Source organism: Gymnoscopelus microlampas (genome assembly GCF_963454915.1).
Source record: "Gymnoscopelus microlampas genome assembly, chromosome: 12".
Classification (NCBI taxonomy): Eukaryota; Metazoa; Chordata; class Actinopteri; order Myctophiformes; family Myctophidae; genus Gymnoscopelus; species Gymnoscopelus microlampas.
In genome coordinates, this window is record NC_139949.1 from 19,927,236 (window position 1) to 19,941,695 (window position 14,460).

General features: G+C 40.9%; 1 protein-coding gene across 3 annotated transcripts; it reads right to left on the reverse strand.

The window, feature by feature from the left end:
* Positions 1-2,057: 2,057 nt before the first annotated feature.
* LOC311057905 (transcription regulator protein BACH1-like) lies at positions 2,058-14,425 on the reverse strand. 3 transcript variants are annotated; one of them, XM_084075058.1, is made up of 5 exons: positions 14,320-14,425; positions 11,889-12,149; positions 8,094-9,692; positions 4,995-5,201; positions 2,058-4,765 (listed from the first exon to the last, which is right to left on the reverse strand). In XM_084075058.1, the coding sequence occupies exons 2-5, from the start codon at positions 12,147-12,149 to the stop codon at positions 4,499-4,501; spliced, it is 2,334 nt and encodes a 777-aa protein (XP_083931184.1). In that variant the 5' UTR covers positions 14,320-14,425; the 3' UTR covers positions 2,058-4,498. The 3 variants fall into 3 exon arrangements, with proteins under 3 accessions (XP_083931184.1, XP_083931185.1, XP_083931183.1); XM_084075059.1 differs by lacking the exon at positions 14,320-14,425 and adding an exon at positions 13,377-13,506; XM_084075057.1 differs by lacking the exon at positions 14,320-14,425 and adding an exon at positions 13,372-13,506.
* Between the last annotated feature and the right edge of the window lie 35 nt (positions 14,426-14,460).

Genomic DNA, 14,460 nt, shown 5'->3' on the forward strand with positions numbered 1-14,460 from the left:
CAAAGTTGAGCAAAAGTCCCAACAGCCACCGCTGCCACCAGTGTAAGCGACGTGGGTGTGGGTGCAGAATAGACTCAGTTCAACACGGTAATAGGTTCTTCTCAATAACTTTTACTAACGTCTCTCAGCCAAACAGTACAGTCAAGACGTAAACATTGAATGAATGGAATTCCCCGGTCGCGCTCTCTCTCTCTCTCTTCTTCTCTCCTTCCCTCTCTAGCTTTTCCCCACAGCGCCTCCAGCGGAAACTCTCATCACTGAACAGTGGTTATTTCTTATAACCTAACAATACTCCATGGCTGCATTTCACTCTTACATGAATATAAATTGTATATATTTTTGGCCGACTTGTGCATTTAATTTGTTGGCAATACTTTGCCACGCTTTCTCCCTTGATCCATTTATTGCGGCCGTGTTTCCTTTCTTGCTTATTATACATTTTACTTCCTCGTATGATTCCGGGGAGACATCAAATTTCTCTTTTGGGTCTTGAGTCTTGGGACTCAAGACCCAAAAGAGAAATTTGATGTCTCCCCGGGAATACCACCCAACTCACTCCAAATCCAACTCACTCCATGAAGACTTAAGAAATATTCGCCCAACTCACTCCAGGGCTCGGCCAACTCACTCCAGGGCTGGGACAACTCCCTCCAGGACCAAAGACCAACTCCCTCCAGGACCAAAGCCAACTCACTCCAGGACCAAACCCAACTCACTCCATGCAATGTCACCAGTGTAATATTGGTTCAATGTGTCAGTGGTGTAAAGTAACTAAGTACATTAACTTAAGTACTGTACTTATGTACAATGTTGGGTATTTGTGCGTTATTTGAGTATTCCCAACTTCCATACAAATGACCCATTCACATCAACACCTTATCTGCATATATAGCCTATCACCTGGTCATTGCATAATGCAGGCACATGACCCATTAATCAACACCTCATTGTAATGGATGTTTCATTGAATAGGAGTAAGTGCTCATCTTCCTATAAAGTGAGCTTGTAGATCGGCTACTTTCAAAATGTCTCATTTTATTTAAAAAATAAATAAAATGTGCCTCACCTTGTAAAATAACATCTAATTATTTAGGTATAACTTTATATCAAAATAGATGTTCATTGTCTACAGTTTACAATTAACAACACTTTCCTATGCATTTCACAGTCCCAAAGTTATGTATATAACTACTATTTATCCAACAGTGGATTAATCACATTGGTGCATTCATTGCATTCATCACAAGGTTGCATTCATTGCATGATGATGGACCAACAGTTTATTTTAGCTGTCCCATGTTTACATTTAAATTTAAATAGCTAAATAATCTGATTTACCAAAACAGAATAGAGTTAAAAGTTAAAAGTAACAAATTCCTCAATATTGTACTTAAGCACAAATGTCTTCCTCAATAATAATTTTTGGAGTGAGTTGTGCAAATTACATTTTTGGAGTGAGTTGGCCAAGTGTGTGGAGGGAGTTGGCCAAGTGTGTGGAGTGAGTTGGGCAAGTGTGTGGAGTGAGTTGGGCTCTGCTATGGAGGGAGATGTCTGGAGTGAGTTGGGCGCGATTTGGAGTGAGTTGGATTTGGAGTGAGTTGGGCTGTTACCCTCCCCGGGAGCCGGGACCCGGGACCCAAGCCTCACTCTTGAGCTAAAAAGTTTGTGAACCACTGCCATTTAGAACAGTGGTTTTCAACCTTTTTCATGCCAAGGACCCCTAAATTCATATACATTTGGCCAAGAAACAATTATCTATATTCGCAAAGGTGTTGCGAGCATAAAACCCAAAACATATTCACCAACATTTTCCAACAATGTAGCCTGATATACATCTTGGCCTCTCTGCTCTGCGCTTCAATGTTCTCTAGCTGATTAATTCCAGTAGCCTATATAGGCCACTAGAGGGCCACATCCATCAACTTTACAGTTCTTTCCCCTTATCTGTTATTGGTTGGCATTGCCAGGCCCTGGAGGGGCGAGTGTCCTCTGATTACTAAAAGGACCAAGGTCACCATGTTAAAAATAAAATGTGATGTGTCAATATTTGTGTCAAAGTGTCTTTATTATTTGTACAGTCATTTGGCAACCATATAAGGACACACGTTTGTGAGGGTACAAAACTAATGAAGCATTTCATAAACGTGTCATGAAACACAAAGTGTTCTCTTATTGTGATTCTGAATAACCCAAGATATACAGAGGAAAGCTGAAGATTGATTTTCTGAGTCCTGAGAGAGTCACAAAGGTTTTACATTGAGCAAACAAATTAGATTGGTAAGAGTCAAAGGTCAAATCTAACCATGCCGATGCCATAGATAGGGAAATGAATGGACAATAAAGAAATATTATTCAGAGCTGCTCATATGTTTTGTTTCAAATTTAAATGGTGTGTAAGTGATTTTCCCTTGGTAAAATAAGCGTTAAATAGCTCTATATTCTCATTGTAATAATTGCTAAAGGGCATAGCAGTGGCGGCCATTTTCTGGTTCCATCATTGCAGACCCCATTCACTTTTCCCATAGAGATTTCCAAAAATATTGATATCAATTAATTTAAGCCTAGAATCAAGCCATCTAGGATCCTGGTGATTCATGACCATAAAATATCAGATTATGTAAAAAAAATAATTACAGAAAATGGATATTTAATTATATGATATACTATATTAAATAAATACCCTTGTTTTGCGGTTTAAAAATAATAAATACAGAATCAAACGTTTTATGGTCATGAATCACCAGGATCCTGGATGGCTTGATTCTAGGCTTAAAATAATTGATATAAATATTTTTGGAAAATTCAATGGGAAAAATGAATGGGGTCTGGAACGATGAAACCAGAACATGTCCGCCACTGCTATGCCCTATAGAGTGTTTGTTCAGTAACAGGGGTCTCCCCCTCTATCCAGCTGTTTAGTAAACAGAAAACTGGAATTGGAAGTGATAAAACAAACACATGAGCTGACTAAACTAGTATTTAAATACTATGTACAGTACTTGTCTTCAAGCTGATAAATAGGTACTCTTTCCTGATTGGAATACATTGGTGACATACCAAAAAAAAAAAAAATCTGTTGATTAAAGACCTGGAGTGACAGGGAGACCCTTGTTACTGAACAAACGATAGTAATGATTATTGTCAGAATATGGAGATGAAAAAACAAACAAATAAAACAACAACTTTTGTTTTAACCACAAAATATCACTTACGGCACATTTATACCTCAGAAGCTGGTCTTGGCTTCCTGATACAGTATAAGGTCATTGATCAACCTGAAGGTACACACATTAACGTAGCTATAAAAGCACTTTATTTGAAACATTGCATACTAGTAAAAACACTTGAGGTTTGAGTTGGTGAATGAAACTGAGCTGAGCTGAGTTCAACCTGAAAGAGCTGTGTCACTGTGTTAAGTTGAGCACAGCGAACCACAATGACAACTGAAAACATGAGCACCATGGTGAGAAGACCTGTGGTTGGTAAACATGACATACAGTCTCAAGTCCGACTGAGAAGTTGTGCTCAATGCTGTGGTTTGGTGGACAGTGGACAAAATCATTAATACTATCTTTATGAGCTATTGTGTGCTACATCAGTGTCTTTTATACACAGTGAAGCGGTGAGAATTGACCATACATCAGGATATGAAATAGTTCTTATCAGCAAGACAACTGGTGACACTTTAGTTTGCACTCTTTGCACAGATCCAATAAATGAACTTGTGTACTGTTCTGTTGAAAAGTGAAAAATGTATTTACATTTCCCCATGCTTATTTTAGTATATTGCATTTGTTGTACACACCATTGCAAGTACATGTAAGGGTTATTTTTCTTATATAACAATAACATTATTTGCAGAGTCCAATTGTTCACTTACAAAATAAAGCGAATTGTCACAGAGAACTCTCACATTAGATACATTACATATACTATTTACCAGGCTCTGAAAGTGTGTGCTCACCAGACTTGACCAATTCCTGCTTTAACCCTGGATGCTTAACAACCTGCCGTCCAGTATTGCAATGTTCAAATATTTGACTGTACTTTAAATGATGCACTCAGTCTATTAGCTTTTTAAAGGGAGAGTGAATGGAAGGGCTTTTTACATCACACCAGCCGCTCAGTTTGCACAAAAGGTAGCATGAAGTAATTCAAAAATATAACAAGAATATAAAAATTATTTGATTACATAATTATAAATGTACAGTACAATTATACAATGATCAGATCACAGGTGTGTCGGCTTGCACTGTGGTTGTGTTGCATTGTGGTCCCCAGTCATTATACAGTCAAAAGTAGTGGCACCCTTATTTTGCAGCATGATACATGACATGTCATACAGTACATACTGTATATAACAGGGTCCGCTCTCCTGTGGTTGGTACACAAATGAGTGTTGGCACTTAGCTAACAACCCTTCCCATCACCTGAGAGTTTACCTTCTTCCCCTGTGACGGTGTCCCTGGAGGCACTGGTTGAAGTCATCAATGGTACCTTACAGGCCCGAGGAAGACGAGGCTGAGGATGAATCCTGTGGCAGTAGTGGCACTTTGGTACCAGTGAGGAGTGAGTCTATGTGTGGAATGAAGGAGGAGAGTGGGCAGTCCTGGGTGGTGTATTTGGCGAGAACTTGGAGCTGCTCTGGTTGCAGGTTGGCCTCGCTGCAGACCCTCTGGCACAGGGCAGAGACACTGCGGCATGTTTTCAACTTCATCTGGCTGAGCTGGCTCCGTTCCGACATCAGTTTCTCCCTCTCTGCTCTCTGGGACATGAACACAAATCAATAGACCATAAACTCCTTTTGTACTGACATTTAGGATGTTATTTTGATTCCTTACGTGTTTATTTATTTACTACACATCTTTAAGCAATTTGATTCTGAAACCCATTTTCTTCCTCCTTTGTACATTTAGCCATTCCTCATAAAGTATGTACGTCTTTATAAAGTGCTTTGTAAACTATTTGACTACGGTAAATAAGTAGGTCCTCACCAGCTTGCTGATCTCACACTCCAGGTTGTATATGCAGTCCAGTTTCCTTTTGCGGCAGCGCTGGGCTGCGATACGATTCTTGCTCCGTCGTCGCATGTCGTGGACAAAATCCAGCTGCTCGCGGGTCAAGCTCTCCTGCTTCAGCAGCTTCTGGAAGTCGTTTCTGTTCAGATCCACAATCCAGTCCAAGGAGAACGGCAGCTGCACCTGGAAGTCCACAACCCCGAGAGGAGACAAACAGCAGGTCACACAGATGAATTCTGTGTCACACAGAAGGTGCTGTCCATGTGCAAGGAAGGATGGGCAACTCTGGAATAGCTGTTCTCAATGAGTTTCACACTGGGATGTCAAGATTTTTTTTTTTACTTCGATTCTTGTATTGTAGTTGACATTTGTCCATGTTCTTTTATGTATAGTATGGCATATTTTGTGCATAATAGTTGTGCATAATAGTTGTGCATAATAGTAGGCATATAGGCCTACTATTATGCCAAAATATGGGTATATTTTATATTTTTATATTTATAATATATTTTGGGTATATACTAGTATCTATAGTGATTCTTTGATAGCATAATGTAGTATGACGTTTTTGCTGGACCCTGGGGCCAGGTTAGAGTAATCATTCCCTTACTGACTAATTGGTTGAGTTAGTGAGTTAGGGACAATTGCTGAGACATGCATGCACAATGATCATGCCCTTACTGTGTACAAATGGCCAGCAATTCTGCTTTCAACTTCTTACTAAAGAATGACAATTTCCAGTTCACCAATCCTGACACCAGAACAGATCGGAGATTGGATCACAAATAAGAGGGAAGTCATACAGTAGGTTTCAGTTTCTGACAGTTTATGTTCACAGCCAGCCAGCCAGTAGTATCCATGGTCAGGCTGAAATAGGCTTGCCTAGTCTTGTTTTAACGACATAGTATAGTATGTCATGCGTTTTAATACTCATGACTTATTTCTGTTGACATAGTATAGTTTGGCATATAAGACATACAGTAGAATAGTATGATTTTATCATACTATGTATGATAACATAGTACATACAGTACAATGTTAAAAGTATACCATGTATATGCCATACTATCATTAAATCATTATCATTAAAAACATACCATACTACTATGCTGTAAAAAGAAAAATCTAAAATAAGCCATAAAAATACACATACTATACTATGTATTTGTCAGAAGTAAGCCTTACTATACTGTCATCAAAAATAGGCTATACCGTAAGCTACTAGTTAAAATACAACATAAGACTGTCATCAAAAACATGACATACTGTACACAAAATACAATGTCATCAAAAGTATAAGATTAAATTAATAAAAATAGACCTATATTCATCAAACACACTATACTATGTCATTAGAAATAAATCTGTTTTGTTAATTGTTTGTGATGTTTTGCTGATTTTATTTTGGGATTTTTTTTTTGTGTTCTATGGGTTCTATGGGTTATATTTTAATTGCATGTATTTATGTATTTATGGGGGGGGGGGGGGGTTTCTGGTTTGAAATTAAGTGCTATGTTTTGGCACGGGTACTGTAAACCTGATTACATGTCGTTTTAAATGTACTTTATTTTACATCTGTGTAAAGCATTGCATTTTTATGACATTTTGTATACAAATGAATAATTAATAGATTGAACTGTGAGGGTGGTAGGGGCCAAATTAATGTTTGGTCATTACAAGAGGTTGATTTACTTTGTACAACCTACTGTATGACTTCCCTGTACAAATCTGTGAAACAACCATATGAAGTACATTGCTGTTGTCGGGCAAAACCTCCTATTTCCATATTTCAACTTTTTGTGTTTTTTTTTGGTAAATGAATGTCCTACTTCGTCATACAAGAGTGTTGCCAAAAAGTAGTGAAAATAGCAGATCTACAAGCTCACGATGTGTTGGCTATTTTCACTATTTTTAAATGTTTTTAAAATAATAATCCACGAGCGACGGTTTTGGACATACAAGGTTTTCCATCCGACATCAACGACATCTAACTTGTGCTATCCATCCAAAGGGATTGTACAAAGAACAACTGATTACAGGCCCTGCCTCCATTGGCGAGGTGTGGATCTTGTAATGTTTTAATATAGTTTTTTCCTGTTTGATTTAACGACTCATGCCTGTTTTGTTGATGTAATTCAGCACAACATCATTTTCGATGTGTTTTACCCTCTGCCCAGTCCGGTGATCTATGAACCTGAAAGAGTTCCTTGCAACCTGTTTGTTTAACAACCAACAGTCCCTGCTCTGCTGACTCAAATAAAAAGTAAAATAGGCCAGCAGGGCCAGGGAGGCAAGTCCATCTGAGCTGGACCAGGGACAAACTATTAAGACCCCCCCCCACACACACACACACACGTATGCATACACACACACACACACACACGCACACGCGCACACGCACACGCACACGCAGACACGCACTCACAGTATTACTATACTTGTGAGGATATCAACAATTTAGAACAGCGATTTTATGAATGCCATTTGCACTTCATTAACCTAACCTCTAAAAGATTGTGCCCAACTCTACAATCTTTTTTTTTTACCATAAAAACACCAATTTCTGTTGTGAGGAGGACCAGGTAAATTGTCCTCACAATGTATATTTCTCAAATATATTTGAGAAATATATTTACTTGTGGGGCCAAATGTCCCCACAAGTATAGTACATGCACGCACACACACACACACACACACACACACACACACACACACACACACACACACACACACACACACACACACACACACACACACACACACACACACACACACACACACACAGACGGGTAAATGATTAACACCACCATGGTAATTCTGGTTCCTGTTGAATGAGTGCAAGGCTTATTTGATTCATGCACTACATTATAGAAGAGTCTTATCTAAAGCAAACAACAAAGTATTGCTGCAGTTAGGGTGTTTTTACTACAACCTTCCCGGCACGAGATAACATCAAGCCAACGTCAGGAAGCAGCAGAACAGACATGACCGCTGACCGGAGGTCAGATCTTGTAGTTTCATAAGTCAGAAAGTCACGTGACTTAAAAGTATAATTGACAGCTTTTTGCTGCTCACCTGTCTGGCTCTTTCGCTGGCATACGACTCGCTGTCTCCCTCTGTTTCACAGTCATCAGAGTCTCCATCCTCCCCTGATTGGATTGACAACGCACAGTTGCTCTTGCCTGACTGAGAGTCTCCGTCGCATGAAGACACCGCGGCCTCACCAGGCCCCTTCCACGACACCCCGCTCGGGTCCAGGTCCCGGAGGAACGGACAGCCAGAGGTTCGAGATTTGAGGTTAAGCTGGACCTTGAGCCAGTCAAACGTTGCATTCTGTTCCTGGCTCTGTCCAGTGTCAGAAGCAGAACTTGTGTCAGGCTCCTCCGAGAGAGGAGGAGGGGAGGAGAATTGCTCCGACCACAGCCCTTTAGCCAGGTGCTCGGCCACCTCCCTTTCCACACTGCTCCTTCCCCTGACTCCTGTCTCCTTTTGGCCACCTAGCACCACATTCTCCCAGCTGTCCATTCGTCCTCTTTTCTGACATCCAGTGTCCATATCAGTTTCTGTCTTGCTCCTCTCACCTACCTGTTCCTCCGTTTTTAGAACGGATATAGTCTCTAGAACACCACAGTTGCTTGATTTATTTTCTCTTTTATCCTCAATAACAAGCTTCTCTTGCCCCACTGACCCAGTGCTTGCACTGCCCTCTATGGAGGCCTCTGGAGGGCAATGGTGCAATATTAACCCCAATGGCCCCTCACACAGCAATGACCTTGGCCCTGAAGAGGCTCCTCCGACACTGGATCTGCCTGTGAGCGGAGAGACGTCACAACAAGAGCTGCTTCCAGTGGCACCATTCATATTATTCTCCATACCTCCTCCCTTCCCACCCCGTTCTCCTTCCCTTTCGCCTGCCTCTCTCTCGAGCGTGTCACTCTCTCCTGCCCCCTCACCCTGCTCTACTTTCTTGTCATGTGCATCAGTGTTCACCAACTGGTTCACCTCATCCTTTCCCTGTGTGTATGGGAAGCTTTCTCCAGGGGTCTCAATCACAGGTTTGTCTCTACTGTAATGGCTTCTACAGCTACAATCCCCACTGCAGGCGCAGGATAGGGGGCAGGGGAAAGGGAACTTAGGGAAGCCGTCCTCGGTTGTAACTACATGCTGGTCCACACTTCTCTCCGCAGCTGAAGCCTCCTTCCCACAAGCCAGCTGGAACTTGCGGTATTTTGGACACCGCAGAGAATAGTCAGTCGAGCTCAGAGACGCATGTGCATCGCCCACAGATGGAGGGGCAGGGTTGCTGCTATTACTTCTTGTTTCACTGTTCACTGGTTGACTACCGAGCCAGGCCACTTCCTGTTCAGACAGTAAGTCACAAACTGGTTTGGCTTCTTTCTCAGGAACTGATATGTCATCTCTGTGTGTGGCAGCATCTTCCATGGGCTGCTCTACGTTGTGGCAATCCTTACAGCAGGTCTTCCTCTGAAAAGGAGCAGAGCCCGAGCTGCTTGAGAAGAACTTGGGGAGGAGGAAATCGAAGCAAGATTCATCCAAGTCCCTGAAACCCAAAAGGGCAGCTGAATTGCGCACTTCAATGACATTTTCTTTGCTGAAGAGGAGTTTGGACGTGTAGGCGAACATGAGCAAGGGTTCAAAGCCAGCAACGGTCACCTGCAAGAAAGACACAACAAACAAGACTTCATTAAATGAGACCGAATCATTTCTGTGGATTCCATAAACAATGTTATTTTAAAAAAATGTTATTTTTCATTCCTTCCAATTTAGAGGGTACTGTCATTTTGTGTAGGGAGCACATATACATACAAAAAGTAGGAGAAAAAAAATGTCACCCTAGGGTACATTCAAATCTTGTTTCTATGTATTTAAAGATGAGATATGTTATTTTGCTTAGATTAGATCTTCTAATCTCTGAGCAGCACTCTGAGCAGTTATGTGCATGCTGTAAGATTTCTTGTCATACTCACGCATGAAATCAGGCAAGAGAAACACATAAGCAGTTTGATCATTTGAAGTAGCCATAACCAAGCATAGGATGGTCGGTTTAGTAGGCAATGACTGATTTGGCCAAACAGTCCCATTTTTTGTCACTTGCTTCACTCAGGATGTGCAGGCATGCTGGAAACATTGCTCCTATGCCAGTAGTGGGTTGGAACTTGGAACCCTTCACGTTGAGCACATTTCTTGTTTCTTTGCAGCATAACATTGTTCTCGTTTTTGCATCAGCTAAAAGCCAATTATAATTGTTCCAATTAGGTTGTGGACAAAGGCCAACTTTTACATTAGAAGTAAGAGATAATATTCTGTCACAGTTGGCACTTGCCATGACAAACATTGGGCAGGAGACCAGGATAAAGGTAGAATGTGTTTATTAAATAAGGCCTAAGAACAATCAACTAAGAAGGCGCAACAGAGCATGTTAACAACGGATCCTAAGAGGTGTGGAGTCAGTGAATCAGTAGTGTAGATGTGCAAGTGTGGTGCAAGGTAATAATATAATAGGGGTATCGAGAATGGAGTAGAGCTGGTGGAGACAGCAGGTCTGTCTCCTGACTCTCTTCTGGATCTCAACACAGACTGGCATGGGCAGGGCTTTTATAGACTCCTGGAGGCACCGCGAGGCACCGGGCCCAGGCGCTCTCCAATGAGCCATCAGACCAGGAGGCCCCACCCTGCTCACCCTGCATCACAATTCTGACAAATACTTTTTCCAAATACTATAACACATGTTTAGAGTGCGGTCACACCGAACTTTGATTCTGCCTATGCGGGTGGATTCTGCCAATGCTTTTCATTGGTAACGGAGTGGTTCTTTGCTATTCTGGGTCTGGTCTGAAATACAAGAACACCTCCTTACAGACGTGCGTGGATAGTGAATACAACAAAATATTCACACTGAATTGCTATAGGCCTACTCTATAGGCTACTGCGACTGTAATAGGCTACTTATAATAATCACTTCTTATATAGCACTTAAATCTAAAATAATTAAAACCATCATCAGTTGCAAGTAATAGGTTGTTTGTGACTTTTATAAGGGCGGTCTCAATGCTATGCAGGGCTCTAGAGCCGGGTTGACTTTTCTCAAACATGTCATGTAGGTTGTCAGTTGGGAACAGATGATTTTTTTTCCAGAATTTGGACAATAATTAGAGTTTGGAAATAGACCTGTAATTGTTTAAGTCAGAAGGGTCCAGGTTTGGTTTCTTTAGGAGAGGTTGGACAATGGCATGTTTGAAAACGGAGGGGAAGTTACCGATGGACAACGACGAGTTTATGATGAGTAATATGTGTGGTAGGACAGTGGTAAGCACTTCCTTTAGTTGGAATAGGATCCAGTTTACAGGTGGAGGATTTCATTGACAGTATAGTGTTATGCACTGGTTCTCAGCAGTGGTGAAAAATAACTACTCAAGTACTGTACTTAAGTACAATTTTGAGGTAGGCCTACTTTTACTTTACTGGAGTATTTCCAATCTTTTTTTTCTTCAATACATCTACTTCTACTCCACTACATCTCAGAGGCAAATATTGTGCTTTTACTCCACTACAATTATTTGAAAACTTTAGTTACTAGTTACTTTGCAGATATAAATTATTAGATTATGAAACACACATTAACTACTTTATTTTTCTACTTTTATTTTATGTACAGTATATAGGCTATTTGAAAATAGCCGATCTACAAGCTCCCAACGCGTCGCGTTGTGAGCTTGTAGATCGGCTATTTTCAAACATTTTAGTACTTTTACTTTTGGTACTTTAAGTACATTTTGATGCCATCATCATAGCTGTGGCCAATTGATATTAAAAAGGTTCAGAATCACTGAAGTCTAACAGTCTTGTTACCTGCTCTGGCAGAGTGATGACCGTTCCCTGGGGTGCGAGGGGGGAGATCCTGTGTGTGAAGTACTCGCTGCAGGAGGCCAGCACGGAGCGGTGGGCCCTGAAGCTGTGGTCCTCCTGGACCACCACCGTGACGTCACAGAGCACGTCGCGACGTCTCTGGTCGTCGAGGCGTTGCAACACGTGACGGCAGTGCACCGCAGACTCATATGTACACACAGACGACCGCGGGCTGTCCGCAGACATGGTCGAAAGTGACATCATCTGTGTGACCACACACACACACACACACACACACACACACACACACACACACACACACACACACACACACACACACACACACAGTGGTGTAAAGCAACTAAGTACATTTACTCAAGTACTGTACTTAAGTACAATTTTGAGGTATTTTTTACTTTACTGGACTATAGACCCCTTAACAGACGACGTCATACTGGCTGCGTGCAGCCAGTATGCGCGCAACGAAACCCATTATATCAGGTCTCGTTAGGACGCGTCTCACTAGCCAACACACACAAGAGGGGGTTGGGGTGTGCTGAAACCAGTGCACCCCGAAACAGGTTGGGAATTGATTGCGTGAAACAATCACCTGTGCGTCCAGGCTCAATGTTAGTAAACAAATAATTGGTCTATTGCCAATTTTCTGTACTTTTACATTTACTCCACTACATCTCAGAGGCAAATATAGTACTCTTTACTCCACAATTATTTGAAAACTTTAGTTTTGTAGATTTGTATTATTATTACAAAACATACATTATACCACATTTCGGCCATTTGAAAATAGCCATACAAGCTCACACTGCTCATTGTGAGCTTGTAGATCTGATATTTTCCAAATACTTTTTTATACATTTTATACATTTTGAAAACTTGAACTTGTGAAATGGGACATTCTGCATAATGAGTACTTATATACTTTTGGTACTTTAAGTACATTTTGATACCAATACAACACACACACACACACACACACACACACACACACACACACACACACACACACACACACACACACGCACACGCACCCGCACACACACAAATTGATACAAGCAAGTGCAGAAGTGCTAGCCATTCACCCAAATACACACGTGCACAAAGACAGAGTGACAGCAGTCACAAACAAAAGCTTTAATTAATGTTTCCCCTCTGCAATCTGTTAACTATATATATATATATATATATATATATATATATATATATATATATATATATATATATATATATATATATATATATATATATATATATATATATATATATATACATACATACATACACACACACACACACACACACACACACACACACACACACACACACACACACACACACACACACACAACTTTAATTAATCCACTGTAAACCAAGTTAAGACACAGCACATGATCAATCATCAGGCTTTGATATGTTAATGAAATATGTAAGCTACATTCGATTGATTTGATATATAATTCGCATTTACCTTACACGGCTGAATTCATTTGTCAAGACTGAGGTAGAAAATGAAAATCCCAAAAGGTAAAGCCGACGTGATTATTCCTATTAATGGAATGCTGTTCGACTCGATTACGTGTCCCTGTGACTCTGTGAGCCTTATCTGAAGTGGTTGGTTCAGTCAAATCATAGCGCGCGTGTGTGTGTATGGAGAGAGAGAGAGAGAGAGAGAGAGAGAGAGAGAGAGAGAGCGAGAGCAAGCGAGAGCATGAGGGAGTGTGTGTGTTTGAGTGTTATGTGTGTGTTCGAGTGTTGCAACAACGCTGGGCGTAACAGAGCGCTGACTCATGCTGATAAAGGATGAGCAAGCATTTTCCCGTCAGCTTGTCTGTCCCGATTTCCCTAGACTGTCTGCTAACCTCACAATGCCTTTTCCAAGAACACTTCCTTACAGACGTGCGTGGATAGTGGATACAATGAAATATTCACATTGAATGACTATATAGGCTACTGCTACAGTATGTAATGTAGGCTACTTATAATAACCACTTCTTTGATTGATTGAATACTAGTTTATTATCAGTTTGAAAAAAAAGTACAGCGGTACGTACGATTATACAATGACGTTAAAAAGATAACACAAAAAGGCCTGAGGGGCTTATTTCCATTGTGGTCCTATCATATGTATTCAATTCATCATTACTTTAACTAGACTAGACAGACAGACAGACAGACAGACAGACAGACAGGCCTGAGATAAAAAAAATGTTGCTGTGTATGTGAAACATATGCCAAATATAAACTCACTACTACAAATTGTTACTGTTTTTTGACCGTTTACATTGAAATCCATATATGACACATAACAATCCCAATAACCCCCCTCCCCACTCCAGCTCATACAAAAAATGTCCACAGCTATGGCCATCACATTGTCAAGTTTGATGAAAGGACGAAGAAAAGAGGGGACACTGACCTGTCACACGAGGAGAGGTGTTCATCTGTGTTATGTGGTAACTTGTGAAGTGATGTTCCCTCAAGGCTTCCAGCTCTAGTGTTGATTAGTTGTTGTTTGCACCAACTGTTGCTGGTATTGAAAGAAGTAAGCGATCTGCTT

Excerpts from the sequence above, each read along its gene's own strand:
- LOC311057905 (XM_084075058.1), bottom strand. The coding sequence starts at position 12,149 with ATGATGTCACTTTCGACCATGTCTGCGGACAGCCCGCGGTCGTCTGTG. Across the intron at positions 9,693-11,888 it reads TCATCACTCTGCCAGAGCAG|GTGACCGTTGCTGGCTTTGA; the intron begins GTAACAAGACTG and ends TCTTTCTTGCAG. Across the intron at positions 4,766-4,994 it reads AGTGTGAGATCAGCAAGCTG|AGAGCAGAGAGGGAGAAACT; the intron begins GTGAGGACCTAC and ends TTCATGTCCCAG.